Source organism: Populus alba, chromosome 8 (assembly GCF_005239225.2).
Source record: "Populus alba chromosome 8, ASM523922v2, whole genome shotgun sequence".
Taxonomy (NCBI): domain Eukaryota; kingdom Viridiplantae; phylum Streptophyta; class Magnoliopsida; order Malpighiales; family Salicaceae; genus Populus; species Populus alba.
In genome coordinates this window covers 18,366,471-18,386,154 of record NC_133291.1, presented here as the reverse complement: position 1 = coordinate 18,386,154, position 19,684 = coordinate 18,366,471, and the positions used below count along the sequence as shown (strand labels likewise).

Below are 19,684 nucleotides of genomic sequence, written 5' to 3'. Positions count from 1 at the left end.
TTCACCTTGACATAATAAACTTAGTTAAACATAATGAAGAAGAGAAACATAAATAAACAAAACAAGGACATAAATAAGATACAAGTTAACTAAGGAAATGAAAGGAAATGAAAAGCATAAACAAGATATTAATGAAAGCAAAACTTAAGAATTACAAAAAATATAAAGAGAGAAATAAACAGCATGAACTTAATCTGAACAACCAAGCCCCAAAATACATGGCAAATGCCTCCTTTTATAGGCCAAAATTCAGAATTATTGATTTGATGACTAATTGTTGAGTGGGTGGCCAACTCTTGACTTTGTGAAAATCCTTATCTTATTGTCTGAATGAAACAAAAATGATACCATTTGAACAGGGTCCACTGGAAAACATGATAGTTGTAGGAAATTGACTCAGCTTTCCAGGAAAAAAAAAGGAGGTCATTTGGACTTCTAGAACTCCAGATATGGGCCAAACACTGAACAGTGTTCGGGCTACAGGACAGATTCAGACTTCTCTGTTGTTGCTATAATTTGAACTTGAAAATGGCCTTTTTAGATCTTGATGAAAACATGAAAATTGTAGGCCTATGTCTTACTGCATCTGTGTAAATATTTGAGGTCATTTGGATATCTAGAACTCGAGATATGACCTAAACACCGAACAGTGTTTCAGTTTGGACTGCACCAACATCTCTTTTCTAAGTTTCACCCTCTTTTTATCTTCACAAATCTCAGTAGTTGAATTCATCAATCAATCCTTTGATTTATGTGATAGGCCTGCATTTAAGATGAACATTTACCATATATTAGGGCATTTTATAGTATTAGACTTGTTATTATAAAACATGTTTTAATTAAGGAGTTATTGATACTTTAAGTGCAAAATAATGATATAAAACCTTGATAAATATGCACTTTTAAGTACTAATCACACCCCCAACCAGCTTATTACTAGTCCCTAGTAATCAAAGCATTAAAAAAGAAAAACAATTTGCAAATTCCATAAAGCAAGGCATTCATCTTTCAACTTACTTTAATTTATCCAGATAAACAAACTCTCATTAAATTCATATATCTGCTCAATACCTCTTAAACAAGATATTACTAAACCTTTCTTTTGTGCTCAAAATATCAACGTATAGTTATGGGGCTTTACTTGGAAGAAAAACAAATTTTTTGTTCTAATGTTTAAGGCTAACTTCCTTAGGTTGGGATTATTTTATTTATTTATTTATTTATTTATTTATTTATATACACATACAACTTGAAACACAATGTATCTTTAACCCATGTAACGAGTTTTAGGCTAATGACTCCCAGACTAATTGGTCTTAGGGCATTAGGTGTTGAGACACCCCTACGAGCTTAACAACTCAGGTTGCAGATACTGATACGTAAATAGTGCAATGTTTGATTCCCTTAAGCTTTTCTCCTCAACCCATGTAACAAGCGTTGGGCCAATAGCTCCCAAGTCAGTTGACTTTAGGGTATTAAGTGTTAAAACACCCCTTCAGGCTTAATTGCTTAGGTTAGGGAGGTTACGAAACCAAACTTATTTACCTTTTTATTATCATTTTTTTTTTTTGTAAATTATGTACTATCCCTTTCCCTTAGTTGTTACCTTTAACAAAAGAACATAAATAATGTAATAATCCAATGTGCAACCCACAATCATATGTTAAAGTGTGTGTGTGAAAATGAAGATTTAAAAATACTTGTTAAATGAGCATATGAGCAGAATCAAGTGCTACCAATACGAGAGTTTGTAAACCTGAATATTTCAAGAAATATTCTGATAGACCCTGTTAAGAATGTTTACTAAGATGCGTCTCAAGAGTCACTTTAACAAAAGAACTCCTTTTACTCTGTCATCCTAGTAACAATAGTTTTGCAAATAGTTTATGAAATAGAAAACACAGTTTTTATTTTTTTAAAAAATATCAACTACTACCCTTTCCCCCAACCAAAATGAAACATTGTCCTCAATGTCTTAAGGTAGAAAGATAGCGTATAGAAGACATCACCTGAAATAGCGAACACTAACAACCTGAAACACACTTAAACAAATATAAGAAACAACAAAACACAATAATAAAACCAAAACACGCAAAGTTTTTACAAACGAAGGCTTAAATCCAATCTAAGCTTTTTACAGTTTTCCTTAGTTGACCAATTTATGCGACTCATGGAGGGATTAATTACAGGGATGAAAGATTGTAATTGGTCAATCAATTGTTCAGCAGTAGCAGCAGAGATTATGATTTGTCGTGCTGAAGATGTTAGAAATTCCTGTTCCACAGCATGATAAAAAAAAGACAACTTATCATAAAAACCATTAACATTTAACAAACCTATGGGTTTATGGTGAATGTGCAATTGGGCCCAAGAGGAAATATGAAAGATCTCTTTCAATGTGCCTAGACCACCTGGTAAGGCAATGAAGGCATCATCATGGTTAAACATTGTATTCAGCCGGTCAGACATTGTGGGACTTGTAATTCCTCTCCAATTGTTTTTCCAATGATGTCCCCTTGTGCTAAAGCTTTGGGGACAACCCCCAAAACTTGACTACCTCCTAAAGATGCAGCTATTAACACTCCCCCCATTAACCCAAGGCTGCCTCCTCCATACACTAAATGAATCTTTCGCTCAGCTAGTACCTGACCAAGATGATTTGCTGATTCTAAAAACTTTTTTTCTTTCTCAGGACTGGATCCACCGAAAACACAAATATTGTTTATGTGATGACTTGAGGAACTTGCCATTTCTACACACTTCTATATTTGATGAATGTACGGGTTGAGTAGAAATGAAGGGAAGGAAGAAAAGAATTTATAGATGAGAAATTTCGAATGCAATCATACCACCTATATGTAGGCCAGCCGTAGTCTCTCTCACTTTCTCTTTCTCTCTCTCTCTCTCTCTATTTATTTATTTTGAAAAGGCATATGTATGTATAGGTAGTTGTGATGTGGCTCACATCTTTCCTTGGTTTTACGTCCAAGAACGGCTTAAACGCCCTCTATGGGTCGGGGATAGGCTTCCCATCCAGTTTTCTTAAAAACTGGCAAACAAGGTCTTTTTTAGTCAGATTCCCAAGACTAAATCGAGCATGTTCTTTATGGAATTGGGGCCATAAATCATAAATTGCACGATGCACATCTCCACTAGGGTGCGTCTCAAGAGTCAATAGAAGATTATCTAAAGATCCCTTACTCAAGCCATCCTTAATGAATTGTATTTTATCTTCACGGTTTACAGATACCATTCCTAAAGAACGACATGTCACATTACAAGTTCATCTGGCACATCTGTGACAGACTTTCAGTCGTTTTGCACGATGCTTCTTTGCAAAAGTGCTTTTACCTGTTCTAGGCATGTGTGAAATGAAAGAATTTGAGGACTCACCTGATAATCGGACCTTTGCTTCAATCAGCCAACGAATATCTTCAGGAATTCCATGGTTCATTAACAATCTCAATCTTTCACACCTAGCACATTAAATTTTTGTAATCGCATTCTGAGGCAGAGCGGGAAAATACTTTTTCAAATTTTCAAGAGTGGTGTCCATTTTCAAATGAGAATTAGGGGAGAGATTCAAAGAAATGAGAAAGAGCAAAGAATTGCACAAATATATACACAGATATCAGTTATCATGGGAAACTGAAAGAACCGACTTAAGAGTCACGGAGTACCATTATCCGACATTTGACCGGGGTGAGAGAGACTAGCAAAAAAAAAAGTCACACCAAAAAAGAACACAAAAAAAATGTGAGAAAAACAAAATAATCAACCTTTATCTACAAGATCATTCAAACCAATGGATTCATTTTCACTAGGAAACTCATTAAAGTAAGCTTTCAAACGATGTTCATTTACCTTCAAAACATTGTCATTTTTTAAATTCTCAATATCAAGGGCCCCATAAGGATACACATGTTTCAAAATAAATGGACCGCTCCATTGTGATCTTATTTTTTCAGGAAATAAATTGAGTCGAGAATTATAAAGCAAAACTTTTTGACCAGTATCAACTTTTTGACAATTTTCACAAGTTTTGCAGAATGCATGCGTGTCCTTGAACATGGTGGGCCAATAAAATCCATTTTGTAAGATTTTTATAGTCGTCTTTCTTAATGAGAATTGACTCCCACATGCTTCAGAATGACAAAGTTTAATGACACTACTTACCTCATTGTCAGGAATGCATCTTTGAAAATTTTGATCAAGACAATATTTGAATAAGTTAGGGTCATCCCAATAAAAGTTCTTCACTTCGTTCAAAAACTTTCCCTTATCTTCAGTACTCTAGTGAGCTGGCAAATCTCCTAAAGGAAGAAAATTTATATTTTTAGCAAACCAAGGCATTGAACTAAGAGAAAGTAAGGATTCGTCAGGAGAGTAATCATCGATTGGTGGGATGTCAGATGTCTAATTTGTTGTCACTCTTGACAAAAGATCGGTATCAACATTTTTGGTGCCTTTTTCATTCGTGATTTCCTCCTGAGAATAAATCATTTGCAAATCTTCAGATTCATCCAACTCAATTTTATTCAAAGTAGATTCAAGTTGATCATGAACTAATTCTTCAATATGATCTACTTCTTGTAAATCATTATCATCTCCAGGCTGCTTGCAAATGTTGAAAATATTCATCTCCAATGTCATGTTTCCAAAAGATAACTTCATAAGTCCATTCCTACAATTAATCAATGCATTAGAAGTTGCAAGAAATGGACGTCCTAAAATAATAGGAAATGAATTACATGCTTCAACAGGTTGCGTGTCCAAGACAATAAAATCCACAGGATAAATGAATTTATCGACTTGTACTAACACATCTTCAATTATTCCTCTAGGCACTTTTACAGATCTATCAGCAAGTAAAAGAGTTACAGAAGTTGGTTTAAACTCACCTAGATTGAGACTCTGAAAAACTGAATATGAAAGTAAATTCACACTAGCTCCAAGATCAACTAAAGCTCTTTCAATTTTATGTTCTCCAATAAAGCAAGAAATTATAGGACAACCAGAGTCTTTATATTTCAAAGCATTATTGTTATGAAGAATAGCACTTACTTGTTCGGTTAAAAAGGCTTTCTTTTTCACATTCAGTTTTCTCTTTACAGTGCATAGATCTTTCAAAAATTTAGCATAGGAAGGTACCTGTTTAATAGCATCCAACAAAGGTATATTGATCCTTACCTGTTTGAAACTTTTAAGGATTTCAGAATTGTGATTGACTTTCCTTTGTTTGGTCATGACATGAGGAAATGGAAGTGCTGGCGAAGAATTAGTCTTTTCTTCACAATGTTCAAATTCAACCCCTTTCTTACCCTCAGAGATTAACTCATCATCTTTCTCACAAGGTTCAAGAGTGGGTTTTTCAATAACCTTACCACTACAAAGAGTGATGACTGATTTGACTTGATCCATGTGTTGGCTTCCGGAACTACTTGCATTTGCATTGTATTGCCCCTTTGGATTTTGTTGTGGTTGAGACGGAAACTTACCTTTCTCTTGAAAACTAAGAGCAAATGTTAACTTTGCAAGAGTATCTTTAAAATCTGTCATGCCTTGAGCAAGTTGAGTGTTGATTGCCTCTTGCTTTTCAATGAATGCATGCAATGTTTCCTCAAGATTTCTTCTAGGAGGTGGAGCATAAGGCTGTTATCACTCTTCCAACTGAAATTTAGGTGATTTCTCCAACCATGATTGTATGTTTGCGAGTATGGGTTATGATTGGGCCTTTAGAAACTGTTTAAAGCATGGGCTTGTTCATGGAGGCATTCCTTGAAAGAAGGCAAAGTTGGACAGTCATTGGTTGCATGTTCATTTGTTTCACAGATTTGACACACAATGTCTTAAACAGATTTTAATTGACCACTCTTTTTCAATTCTAGTGCCTTGACTTTTTTAGCTAAAGATGTAAACTTGGCTTGGAGGTCATGATCTTTCCTAAGGTTATACATACCTCCACTAGATGTATGAGGTTGAGTTTTACTTGGTGCCTTATAAGTGCCCTTAGTGTCCTAATTTTGCGCATTTTCAGCTAGCAAGTCTAGGTACTCCATTACTTCATTAGGGTCTTTATCTTCAAAAGTTCCATTTCACATCAATTCAACCATTTGCCTATCTTTAGGTGTTAAACCCTTCATAAAAATGTGAAACCAATCTCTCCATGTTTCAAAACCATGATGTAGGCAAGTATTAAAGCAACTCTCGATACTATCCCAACATTGGTAAAATGTTTCTCCTGGCTTTTTTGAGTGAAAGTGATGATTTGTCTTTTTAAAAGAGTTTGTTCTGTGAGACGGAAAAAAACTTCTTTAAAAATTGTTGTTGCATTTCATCCCAAGCACGAATAGATCCTGACCTAAGATTTTGTAGCCATGTTTTAGCTTTATCTTTTAATGAAGGTGTTACAAACTTCTTCAAATTCTCTCAAATGCAAGTATGGATTTTCTAGAGCTAAGCCATGAAAAGAAGGTAAAAGTTGAATAATGTCTGGCTTAAAATTAAAATGAGATGCATCAGGAGGGAAAACTATGCATGAGAGTGCACTTGTTCTTGTGGGATTCATGTGGTCTCTAAGTGTCCTAACACGGTTATTCTCATTATTCTCATTATGAAGTGATTGGTTATCTTCTTCGGCTATATTTTCTGAAAATGATGAGGATACCCTACAAAGTCTATCACTTAATGTACGTGACCAAACACTCATGCACGTGTAGAAAGAGAATAAAAGGAAGAAGAAAACAAAAGAAAAAGAAACAAAGTTAGATACAAGAAAAGTGAAAAGAGAAAACAAAATAAATACTATAATTTGTACAAGAATTTACCTCCCCAGCAACGGCGTCAAAAACTTGACACGACCAAAAGATTGATGTCTTCTCCCAAATGCAGGAGTGTCGAAGTAATAAATAACCCGGCAAGACTGGGGTCGAACCACAGAGAGGTTAATTGTATAAATTATAAATAACAAGACAACAACAACAACAACAACAACAACAATAATAGTAATAGTAATAAATAATAGTAATAGAAATAGTAATAATACTCAGTACGTAGCGTTGTTATACCTGAGAATGATCTAAAAGATCGGGTCACAGGTTTTCCAGCCTATATACTGAGTTTATGAAAAGATCAAAGAGATATATTATATAATATAAACAAAATGTAAATAATAATAATAATAATAATAATAACAACAACAACAACAACAACAATAATAGTAAATAGTAATATTATTAATAATAATAATAATAATAATAATAAGAGTAGTAGTAGTAGTAGTGGTTGTAATAATAATATAATAATAAAAAAAAAAAGATGAAAGAAATTAATGAGAACTTTGAGATGGAAGATTAATGTAAGGATTAAAACAATGATAAAAAACAATGTCAAGGTTAGAGGATCCACCAATGGTATTTCAAATAAGTATAGTATAAAACTCTTATTACTCAATTTGGAAATCACACAACGAAAGAAGGTTCCAATCGGATGATTTGTCATTAATAGCTCATTATAAATTATTAACATGATCATATTAATTATCTTATTTACATAACACCAAATTTTAAATATTGTCAGGAATTCATGATATTAACGAATGTTAACAACAAATAAGTTCCTTTCATAGCTCAGGTGTAGGTAATACCATACGGTTGGGCTATAAGAGTGCCAAGCATTTATTGTACCAAGTGTTATACAACACAAAATCTAGATTAACCATTTAACAAGTAAGGTATTAAGAATTTTAGTAAGATAAAAAAGATAAGACATGTTAATATTAAACATTAAGGTCCATGTTGAGTTTACACTATACTTATTCTTACACCATTAGTGTAACATTTTCACCTTGACATAATAAACTTAGCTAAACATAATGAAGAAGAGAAACATAAATAAACAAAACAAGGACATAAATAAGATACAAGTTAACTAAGGAGATGAAAGGAAATGAAAAGCATAAATAAAATATTAATGAAAGCAAAACTTAAGAATTACAAAAAATATAAAGAGAGAAATAAAGAGCATGAACTTGATCTGAACAACCAAGCCCCCAAATATATGGCAAATGCCTCCTTTTATAGGCCAAAATTCAGAATTATTGATTTGATGACTAATTGTTAAGTGGGTAGTGACCAACTCTTGACTTTGTGAAAATCCTTTATCTTTCTTGTCTGAATAAAACAAAAATGCTACCATCCTGAACAGGGTCCACTGGAAAACGTGAAAGTTGTAGGAAATTGACTCAGCTTTCCAGGAAAAAAAATGGAGGTCATTTGGACTTCTAGAACTCCAGATATGGGTCAAACACTAAAACAGTATTCGGGCTGCCAGGACAGATTCAGACTTAATCCGTTGTTGCTATAATTTAGACTTGAAAACGACCTTTTTAGATCTTGATGAAAACATGAAAGTTGTAGGCCTATGTCTTACTGCATCTGTGTAAAAATGTGAGGTCATTTGGACATCTAGAACTCGAGATATGACCTAAACACCAAACAGTGTTCCAGTTTGGACTGCACCAACATCTCTTTTCTAAGTTTCACCCTCTCTTTATCTTCACAAATTTCAGTAGTTGAATTCATCAATCAATCCTTTGATTTATGTGATAGGCTTGTATTTAAGATGAACATTTATCATATATTAGGGCATTTTATAGTATTAGACTTGTTATTATAAAACATGCTTTAGTTAAGGAGTTATTGATACTTTAAGTGCAAAATAATGATATAAAACCTTGATAAATATGCACTTTTAAGTACTAATCAATAAGATTGACTATGATAAGGTTTTCGCTCTCATTGCTAGATTGGAGACCCTTCAATTAATCATTGTCACAACTACACAACATTGATGGAGAATCTATCAAATGGATGCCATGTAATTAAAATCTATTAAAATGTATTATGTCAATTATAGGCATCAAATGTTTGTGGACTTGTAAGACAATGGAATATTAAAATCTATTACCATGTATGATGTTAGTTGTACGTATCAAATGTTTAGCTTCGACATCTGATACCTACTTCATCTAGGTTTGATATGATCTGTCACTGTCTTTTGGAATTTGTTTATTGATTAAAATTTGAAAAACTTTAACTAAAGAATAAGGCTACTAATATTTTGACTTTTCTCATCATATGCTGAGATATTATCCTAAGTTGCTTCCCATCCCTATAAAACCCTTCAATTTTTTACCAAACCTTATTAAGTTCTTATACGTAGCGACATGTAAATGCTTCTAAGCCAAAGAGTGCATAAAATTGGTGTTGATACATGTAAAATGAGTTGGCGAATGAGTATGGCATGTACTTGTGGATAACCATTTGTGATTTCATATTAACATCACATTTATTTTGTACTTTGTATCTTTAATGCCTGATGGTATTCTCTACTATGTAGTTTTACATCCCCAAATATTAAGGTCTATATCTAAACCCTAATATAAAATGAACAAAATGATTGGTGAAGAGTTTTTGATATTTTAGCTAAATATTAACATATAATCATAAACTAATTACAATATCCATTTTTGCATTTCAAAAAACATGAGAAAAATGCATTTTTGTTTTTTTTTTTATAAAAAAAAAAATATGCTTGGAAAACTTTTAGGATTCTTCTGTATGCATGAAAACAAAAATATTTTTTTTTTTAAAAGGAAATTAATTTTTAAAAAAAATTTGAGATTTTTTTTTTTGTTAGGAAAGTTTTGGAGAAAAACCATATAGTCCAATATTATGTAAAATTGATTAGAAAACATACGAGAAAATCATAAATATTTTGAAATGACCCTTAGAATGTTTTTGGAATTTTATTTTTATTTTTTTTATTGGGCTAAACCCAACCCAGCCATCTAGGCTAGGCCGAAACAGGTCTAGCCCGACCTAGTCGGGTTGGGTCGATTGCGACCTAACATACCCTTCTTCCTTTTTTTAGGTGGGCTGGGCCTAAATAGGTCTAGCCCTAGCCCAACAACCATGTTAATTAATCATGTTGCATACAGAACAAATTCTTGTTCTGCATGCTGCAACCTTGTAACAAGGAAAGGGAAAGGAAGAAGTTTACCTGGTGCAGGGGGAGGTGTGGTTGACGTCATTGGGAGGCCAATGTGACGTTAGTAGTGGTGCTGATGGAGGAATTGGTGGCCAGAATTGGTTGTGGAAGGAAGAATACACTATCAGCTGAGAGGAAGAAGGAGAAGTTGGCATGGTGGTTCTTGTCATCAGCAAGGGGATAGGTTGGTGGAGGAGGCCGAGTCATCGTCAATCACCGCATGAGACTTTGTGTTAAATAAAAAACAGACTTTTGCAACTTTGATTGTACTTTATATGGTCTTAAGGTTTAGTATTGTGTTAAACTTATACCATCATGGTTATAAAATCTAAACCAGCTTGGTGAGTCAATCTAGAATCTGACCAATCAAAGCTTGGATCAATCTGTGTTGAAGAAAAAATAGAATAAAAAAAAAAAACTTGTCTTATCATATCAAAAATTCAACCCTTAACCAGTCAAATCTTTTTTTTCTTAAAAAATTGAATAAATAACATCATTTTAATCCTTTTTTTTTTAATCAATCATTGAACCGATTGGGCCTATAAGTGGGTACTCCAACGCGATGCTAAATGGAGAGCCAAAAATTAAAAAAAGTAATATTTTAGTTTTTCTTTGCTTGTTTTTCATACTCCAATAAGGAAGCTAAACAAAATGACAAAATGCCTTTTTCTCTTAAACATATGTTATTCCTACAAAATCATTAAGAAAAAAGCCAAAACCAATAAATTGAAGCCAACAAAAAAATAAACCAATTAAATATAGCCATGTAGAGAAAAAAAAATGACATCAAAATCATCAAGAAAAAATATAAAACTTATTTATTTCACTTAAATACAATTGACTTTTCAAATGATTTTTTTTTCATTAAAATATACATGATAAAAAGAAAAAAAAAACTATATTTATAGCATTTAAAATATTATTTTATCAATTTAATTCTTTAAAATAACATCTACGCCCAGAGATGCTCAGACCGTGCCATCAAGATGTGGAGCGTTGTTCTTGTCATCACCGTTGACAGAAAGTTAGATGTTCATAATTTTGGGCCCTTTCTAGCTCAATTTCAACTGATTTGTCCATCAAAGAGAGACAATAATGGTGTTTAGGGTGTGTTTGGTATTGTGGTAGCTTTTGTGGTTGCGGTTTGTAAAAAGTAGTTTCATAAAAAGTACTTTTTATGAGGTTGATTTTAAAAAAAGTTGGTGTTTGGTTAAAACTGTGGTTGAAGTTGTGGTTTTAAAAAAAGCAGTTTTTAGTGTTTGGTTACAAAATTGTGGTTCAACAATTGTGGTTCAAAAAAAGCAGTTTTGTGTTTTGGTAAAAACTGTGGTTCAAAAAAAAAAAATTCTTGTGTTTTGTTTAATATGGTTTGTGTTTTATATTTGATTGGAATTAAATATTTGATTGGAATTAATTAAAAGGACATATATAGACACATATATATAATTCCAAAACATAGGTGTTTTGTAATTATGATTACATAACAAAATGAAAAATCGTTATACATTAATGTACTCTTTTATTATTCCATCAAACTATTTGCAATTCCATCGCGTACAAAATCCATACGTGAAGGCCTCTGTGAGCCTTGAACGGCTGAAACCTGAACAGTATCAGGCAAAAAGTCATCTGGAATAAAATTGGGGTTGCGATCATACTCAGAAAAAACTGCATCATCTTGCGATCTCCTTCTAATATAATTATGTAGTGCCATTGATGTAACTACAATCTCAACTTGTGTTTTGTATGGATAAGCAGGCATGTTTTGCAAAATTTTCCACCTTTGTTTCCATACCCCAAAAGAACGTTCGATCACGTTATGTAGTGACGAGTGTGCACGATTAAACACTTCTTTCCGACCACTTGGTTGTCCACGACGTCTAAATTCTTGGAAGTGATACCTCTCGCCTTTGTAAGGACCCAAATATCCATACTCGTTTGGATATCCAGCATCAACCAAATAGTATTTTCCTGAAAAAAATAACATTGTAATTTTAAACAAAACTTAAAAAAATAATTATCTTCCTTCAATTACCCAATCTTCAATTTAGTCAAAATCACAACCTTCTGGAGGTTTTGGAAAGTTGATATTGCTATTGTCAATGGCCTCTAGAAAAATACGAGTATCGTGTGCACTGCCTTCCCATCCTGCCCACACGAACATGAATTGCATGTCGAAACTACAAGTGGCCATTACATTTTGTGTTGGTACACCTTTTCTTCCAATAAATGGAATTTGATTTGCAGCTGGTACGCATGCACGGACATGTGTTCCATCAATTGCACCGACACAATTCTACATGCCACAAAAACATTTATAGTACTCATATAAACATTTATAATATATTTCATACTCCTCCGAACAACTTAATTAAACTACTTAATTATATATATAAAAAATTAATCTTACCTTAAAATGTGGCATAAATCTTGGATTCATAGCAATTTCTCTTGGTGTGCTCGTAAATTGTGGATCTACTGGTTTTATAATTTCTACAGCAAACAAACGTAATGATTTAAGCACTTCTTTAAAACATCTACTAATAGTTTCACCTGAATGCTGGAATCTTTCCTGCACTTGTCTATTTGACGCCCCAACTGCTATTGTAAATAGAAACATTGCCACCTTTTCAATAACGCTCATTCTTCTTGACGGCTTTAAGCCATGGTGCGTTTCCAAGTCGGTGCACAAACTCAACAAAGTCGTTGCGTCCATCCTGAACATGTTAACACTTCGTTTCCAATGACCTCTTAAAACCTTCGTCAACCAACGCATCCCTGTGTTATAGGAAACCATACATGGTTCTTTATACATATAATTAATATAATACGCGTTTATAGCTCCAGCTGTGCATATAATTAATTTTTTCTTATCAGAATGCCTCCTTATAATAAATGCATCGTCACCATCACTGTCACCGTCAACATCATCATCACTATCATCGTTACTATCGTCGGTGTTGTTTCCATCGCTGTCATCTCCAGCACCAGAAAATGAGGCACCACTACCTTCACAACTAGGATAATTAATATGGTCTACAATTCGGTTCATTACATTATCATAATTGCCATCAAAATCCCCATTAAAGATGTCATTGAACCGTGAATCATCCATAACTTCAATTACATGAAAACAAAAACAAAATTATATGCTATTAATAAAAACATTTAAATAATTAAATATCATTCAATAAAAAAAAAAGTATCAAGTAGTTGGTACTTGTCAGTTTTTTCATACCTGTAAAGCCAACAAAAAACAATGTTCCACTTGCTTGTATGAAATGCAGATGAAGTTTGACAGATTTGGTATGAAGTAAAAATCAGCTCTGAAAGTAGACCACATTACAATCCTCTTTATATAGAAAAAAAAACTCATGTTTTTACATCTCTTTTACAGGTACAATATCACGTGTATTGATTGTAAAAGTGACTTATACATTCTGACATATTTTTTCACCTTCTGTTCTCACTTTCTTATTCAAGATTCCTTTGGGCCACTTTTTTATCTTTTGCTATCACCATGTCAGTGCACACCCACATGTACAAATCATCAAAAGCACAAAATATTTGTATTCAACTGTACCTGGAGATTCAATTTGCACCTCACAAAATAAACACATTTTATATATATTTCATCCAACACCGTAAAAAAAAAAACAATATTTAAATTTGTTCACAGCCATGCATCTCTTTTTATTTTCTTAACTGAAAGTAGCTCAGTAAAAAAATATAGTCCCGAACTCATAATGCTGAAAATGGAAAATTCCAGCAGCTAAAATAACATTGACAGTAGCAATTCCAGCAGCTTAAACATTCGAAAATTCCAGCAGCTCAAACAACATTGACAATAGCAATTCCAGCAACTCAAACATTCAAAAAATTCCAACAGCTCAAACATTCAAAAAATTCCAGTAGCTCAAACAACATTGAACAAGGCATCAGCTTCATTCTCACGGCAGAAAAGAATTGAAATACATATTATCACACTGCACAAGCACATGGCAGAAAAGAAAACAAATCCATCTTATCAAACTGCAGCTGCACATGGTATCTCAATTATTTGCAGTTTTCTTATCACCCTGCAGCACCCATCAACTCACAGCAGAAAAAGAAAACAAACAAATATTCACACAGTAACTGCACATTGTATATCAACACAGTGAAGTAAAATTACCAGCAAATTCAATCCAATGGTCAACTATCAAACATTAATAAAAACAGAAGTGATAGATTTTAATACATTGATAAAATACAACATTAAAAAAACCAACTATATCCTCATACAAGTATATTAGCTCCCGAAAAGCAGTTTAATATAAATACAACAGTAAGCAAATTACCGCAAATGAAAACTTCCATATATCTCAACACGAAATGTGGAAGAATACAATGACTCGGGTTAAACTTCGGCAATTGGAAAAAACTCTTTTTAAAAACCAGCATCCCATTATTCTGCAACAATAAAATAAACTTATATCAATACATTAAGCAAGTGAACATAGTTAATATATTAACGGTTAAGAAAATATAATAATACCATGTCAGCTAAGCACGTTTAGTACGTGCATACATTCGTTGCAACCATCTCAACTTCTGCTCCTTATTACCCATACTAGCCCACATTTCTCTTTTCCTTCTTAAACTCAAATACTCCGTAGCAAAGTCGTGGAACTCATCTTCAATTGAAACTCCAGGAATTGAGTGCAACTCAGCCATCACCTCAGGAATACTACAGCCTTCGCGATCCATATTAACAGACGTCGAATCACTCTTAGTCGACATACTCTCAAGTAGATGATTGCACCTTGTCAGCAGCTGAACACCAATTCCAGATGTTTTCTTCTTTCTACATCGCACATCATAATGATCTTGTTCTTTTCTTTTGTCGCCGCTTTTTGTATTGGTGCTGCTAGACATATTTATCCCTCCAACCATTCGAGCCATGTCAGTCTGGAAATCTGGAAGCACATCTTCCTCCGAATCACCGCTGCCCTCTTCTAAACCATCATCAGCAATGTCGGCATTGCTGGTACCAGGATCAACACCACTACCCGCAAGTACACCTGATGAAGGAGCCCATGCAAACGCTCCTGTTGCGACAATGTTGGAATACATTCGGTCAAATTTATTCTTCAAAGACGGCTCAATACCGATATGTCTGAATTTTTTGGCTCCTCTAATTTCCTGCATGTAAATTAAATCAAGTAATGAAGGATCAAGACTAGTAAAATTTTAGGGCTGGAATTTGACAATAATAAAAAAAATTGTTAGGATGACAAGGAATGTACCTGAATTTTTTGTTTCCACCACTCATCGCTAGCTGCAATTGTGCCTATTTCACTATTCCAGCCAACACCGGTTTCAAAAACCAGCTTATTCCATATCCTCCAATCCTTTTTGCATCCATCCCATTTGTTTTTCAATTGTGTTTTAGTGAATGCATGCCCAGTTTGTTCTTTGAATGATGTTATAAGAAATTTCCACCCCGTTTTATCGAAATGAGTATTAGGTCTCATTCCCATATCAATTGCCTTGATGCATATATCACAAAATATATGCAACATGTCCTTTGTCCAAGCTGCCTTATCAAAAGATTCAAGACCTTCCATGATATCTTTTAACACATTTAATAAAATTTTGAAATCAATAAATGATATCAAATAAATTATGGCACATACATAAACCGTGGACTAAAACAATAATAAAACACTAAATGTTCAACACATACATGTATTGGAATGGGAATGTTCACGTTAATTTGTAATGAAATCTAATTGAAACCCATTAATTTTGAACTGCTAAGAAAACTCAGTTTCAGCCATGATAAAATATTTGAATTATCAAGCAACACTCCATTGCCATCATGCTGTTTGGAAGACAAAAAACAGAGGGAAAAAACAAACATAACATAATATATTTGCTAAAGTACATAGACAAAGAACAACAAACAAGCAGTATATAGAAGCAATTAAATTTTGCTAAATTCAAAACAACTGATTAAGGCACAGTAAACAGAAGACAATCAACAACAGCTATGAAATTTGTTAATTGCAGAACACACGGTAATTGATCATGCAGGTACACAAACATGCAATTTTTCATCTAAAAAAATGAAAATGAAGATGGAGATAAGGCAGGAACTTACCTCAGTCTATAGGTGTCCAGACCAGCGCAGTTCTGCAACTTTGTCCCACAAACAGATACACAATGGAGACCCAAAAGATAAATTAGATTTTCAGCGACGATTACTACAAAATTGACATGGTATATCAACAAAGTACACAAAAGCATCACAGAAATGAAGGTTTTCAATTCCAGAACAGTTTTTGGAAGTAGTTCCGAAGAGACAGAACACATTTTTTAGTTTATTTCATGAATGGTGAATAAAGGACTATGCAGAGGTTTTTCCTAGCAATGGGATAAGTATGCATGTCTGTTTGTAACTTGCATGGACTTGAAGACAAAATCAGAAACATAGAGAGCTTCAGATCTTCCTATTCAATAAGCTAAATCATAAGAACTGAAACCCAAATAAGAAGCAGAGCATTCAACAATTCAAAAGATTCGTCTTTTGCCTCTCCAGATTGAAAAAAAAAACCATGAAAATAGTATTGTCATCATTATGGGACATATATAACCGTGGATTCAACCAATACAAAAACAATCAATGTTCTGCATTTACAAAAGCTATGTGGTTAGTAACAAACATTGACTATGTATTTAATTTGAATGAGAATGTTCTTGTTAATTCCAAGTAAACCAGAAGGAGTTACAATTTGTCATGAAAACTAATTCAAACCCATTATTTTTCAATTGTGCATAACACTCAGTTTTTGTTTACATCTTTAAAAGAAAATCGTCATCGTCATCATGGCTGTTTGGATTCTCAGAAAACAGAGAAAAAAATTGAAATAAGCTTAAAGATTGGTACATATTAATCACCCTAGTTAAAGATTGTTGAGAGTATCTGAATCTGATTCAATGTAATCTATGTGATTCAGCAAATTAGCCAGGATTATAATCAATTAGGTGAAATCCAATAAATTTTTGTTTATATTATTCTCTTAAAACTTGGGATAGGATTATATACATGTGTGTCACTACTAATGTAGTTTGCTGTATATTAATACCCTGCCCTCTATCAGATGCAACTATAAAAAAAAGGGTTAATGGATGGGTTGCTGAGGAAGTCAATGTTAGGAAGGACTTCAACGTAAAATTAAAAAGCTCAAAGCTGATAAGAAAGCCGATAAGGTAATTTCCTTGGTTCATGTATTAAAATCCATTCCAGCTTTCCCTTGTAGATTGGTGCCTAATGCATATACAAGTTTGGCCAATGGGCACTTAATTGTACGCCTAGTCCAGGCCAGCATAGGCTTTGATAATTTTTTTTTTCTTAATTTGTATAATTTTCTTTCTTATTTTCCTCTTTATTTATTTTGTGCCCAGTTAAGTTGTTTTTTTAAAAAAATATTGTTAAAATTTATCCCTCTTATTCTTCTACACCTTCAGTTTTTCAATATAATTTTTAGATCTTTGGAATTTTTAATTTCTTTCTTTAAATACTTCACCACGTTAATTTTCTTGTTTTGACTCACATTCATCCAAAAACATATATTCAAGAATTTATGTTGCCTTCTAAAAGACCATGCAGCAGCACAGAAGAGTAAAATTGTTAGCTCAAGTAAAAAAAAAATAAAAAATTAAAGAACGCACATTACAGGTCATGAAGCAGCACAGAAATGCAATTAAATTTGCTCAATTAAAAAAATAAATGAAGGCACAATAACTAGAAGAGAAGCAGCAACATCAAACTACTCTTCTTAGCTCAATTCATACAAACCAAGAACGCACAGTAAACATATCATGCAACATCACAGAACTGTAATTTTTAGCTAAAAAAATGAAGATGGAGCTCAAGGTAAGAACTTACCTCTGTCTCTCTCTCTTATCTGACTTTTCCCAGCCTGGTTCTGCAGCGTTATTATGCAAAAAGAAAAAATGAAGACCCAAAACAGAAATGAAATTTTGAGCTAAATTTGAAAAAAAAATTGACGAAGATAAGGAAAGTACTTACGAGTCTCTCGCTCGTGTGACCTTTCCCAACACGAAGCTGTTGGGTTTTTCTGCAATGGTAAACAATGGAGGGACAGATCGATGAAGGTTTGGGTAACAATCTTTGTGGGTGTTTGGAAAGAAGAAGGGACTGGGGAAGAGGGATGCTCTTCTTGTAAACCGTCCTGAACGTGGTTGTTTTTGCAAGATTTTGAAATGGGGATGTTGTTGTCGGCAAGAGATGAGAGAGGGGAACAGCCTGGGGAAGGTGAAAAATGGGAGTTTTTTGTAGATCAATGGCCAAAGATATGCCAATTAACCGTTCTGTGAAGACTCACCCAGTGAGGATTTGAGAAAGTTTGGGACTGTTGAGAAAGCAAGGGGAAAGTGTCGATGATGAGAGAGAGAGCAAAACGCATGAAAAGCAATTGGTAATTGCTTTTCAAAAACTGCAGTCCAACCTTAGTTTTGGACTGGGACCCATGTCAATAAAAAACGTGGTTGGTGTTAACCAAACACTATGTTACAGATTTTCATTTCAACCGTGACCGCAGTAGCATATCCAAACACCCACTTAGAGAACTCAAACAAAAGGGTCATGTTCTGCCCAAAGCTCCTGAGGGATGTTGCTGGCATTTTGCTTTGATTTTCAAAGAGATGACAGAGCAAGCCCAAACTGGGAACTTGCGAGTGGCTGCGGTTGCGCAACTCAAAACTGTAGTGAAGTCATAGAGAAGGGATCACCCTGAGTTTTTGCAGCTGAGCTACAACAATATTCATCCTCCATGCAAGCTCAAAATTGCCCAGCTACAATACGATGCAACATATCTGCAGTTCAGCTGCTAATCTGCTGTCCATTACTTTCTAGGAGTTTCACCACCTGAAGCATAATGATATTGCAATCAGCGAAGATGGACGCTACTCCTTTATTCAGTGCCTCGAGGAGTTAATTTGATTATAGAATCTAATAGTCATACAAAGAAGAAAGAAAAAAGAAAAAAAATCGTCTACCCTGCCTTAGATCTCATGCACACTCTTGCTTATATTAAACTAGTTATTTACCATTGTATATGAATTGGATTTTTAAAGTATTTTGGTTAGATGTTTGCCTAACAGAGAGTTTGGAAACGTGATTGTACTCGTGTTTCTAAAAAAATTAATTTTTTTATTAAAAAATAATTTTCTTGTATGTTTTGTATCGTTTTGATATGTTAATTTAAAAAATGATTTTAAAAAATAAAAAAAATATATCATTTTGATGCATTTTAACACGAAAAACACTTTAAAAAACAACCGCAACTATATTTTCAAACAGGCTTAGTTTTGCTCGTAGCAGATAAATACAAGAAAAAAAAAAGTGGAAAAAACACTCCCTTTCCTCCTTGTAAGTTTTTACTCCTTGAAGTAGGTCCATGTGATAATTATAACAATTCATATGGTTATTTGAAGTTATTATAGTTATAGTGTTTTCAAGTTACAAAATAGTATATATTTTATTTATTGTATTTCGACTATTTATCTTATTACTCACTAACTTGATTAGTTATTTTATAGTTTGGTTAATTGCTTTGTCATTTAT

At 33.5% G+C, this 19,684-nt stretch overlaps 1 protein-coding gene and 1 pseudogene across 3 annotated transcripts; both read right to left on the bottom strand.

Annotated features, from left to right (window-relative positions):
• Positions 1-14,295: 14,295 nt before the first annotated feature.
• LOC118032856 (uncharacterized) lies at positions 14,296-18,486 on the bottom strand. Of its 3 annotated transcripts, none has more exons than XM_035037635.2 (6): positions 18,128-18,486; positions 17,984-18,023; positions 16,196-16,298; positions 15,339-15,664; positions 14,588-15,234; positions 14,296-14,502 (listed from the first exon to the last, which is right to left on the bottom strand). In XM_035037635.2, the coding sequence occupies exons 4-5, from the start codon at positions 15,657-15,659 to the stop codon at positions 14,596-14,598; spliced, it is 960 nt and encodes a 319-aa protein (XP_034893526.1). In that variant the 5' UTR covers positions 15,660-15,664; positions 16,196-16,298; positions 17,984-18,023; positions 18,128-18,486; the 3' UTR covers positions 14,296-14,502; positions 14,588-14,595. The 3 variants fall into 3 exon arrangements, with proteins under 3 accessions (XP_034893526.1, XP_034893527.1, XP_034893525.1); XM_035037636.2 differs by having other exon boundaries at positions 16,196-16,227; XM_035037634.2 differs by having other exon boundaries at positions 14,297-14,502; positions 16,196-16,233.
• Positions 16,532-16,614, bottom strand: LOC118032869 (small nucleolar RNA snoR64a; annotated as a pseudogene).
• Positions 18,487-19,684: the final 1,198 nt, after the last annotated feature.

Bases quoted from the DNA above. Each gene is read 5' to 3' on its own strand.
- LOC118032856 (XM_035037635.2), bottom strand. From the start codon at position 15,659: ATGGAAGGTCTTGAATCTTTTGATAAGGCAGCTTGGACAAAGGACATG. The intron at 15,235-15,338 runs GTACATTCCTTG...ATTTACATGCAG, and splicing joins GGTGGAAACAAAAAATTCAG to GAAATTAGAGGAGCCAAAAA.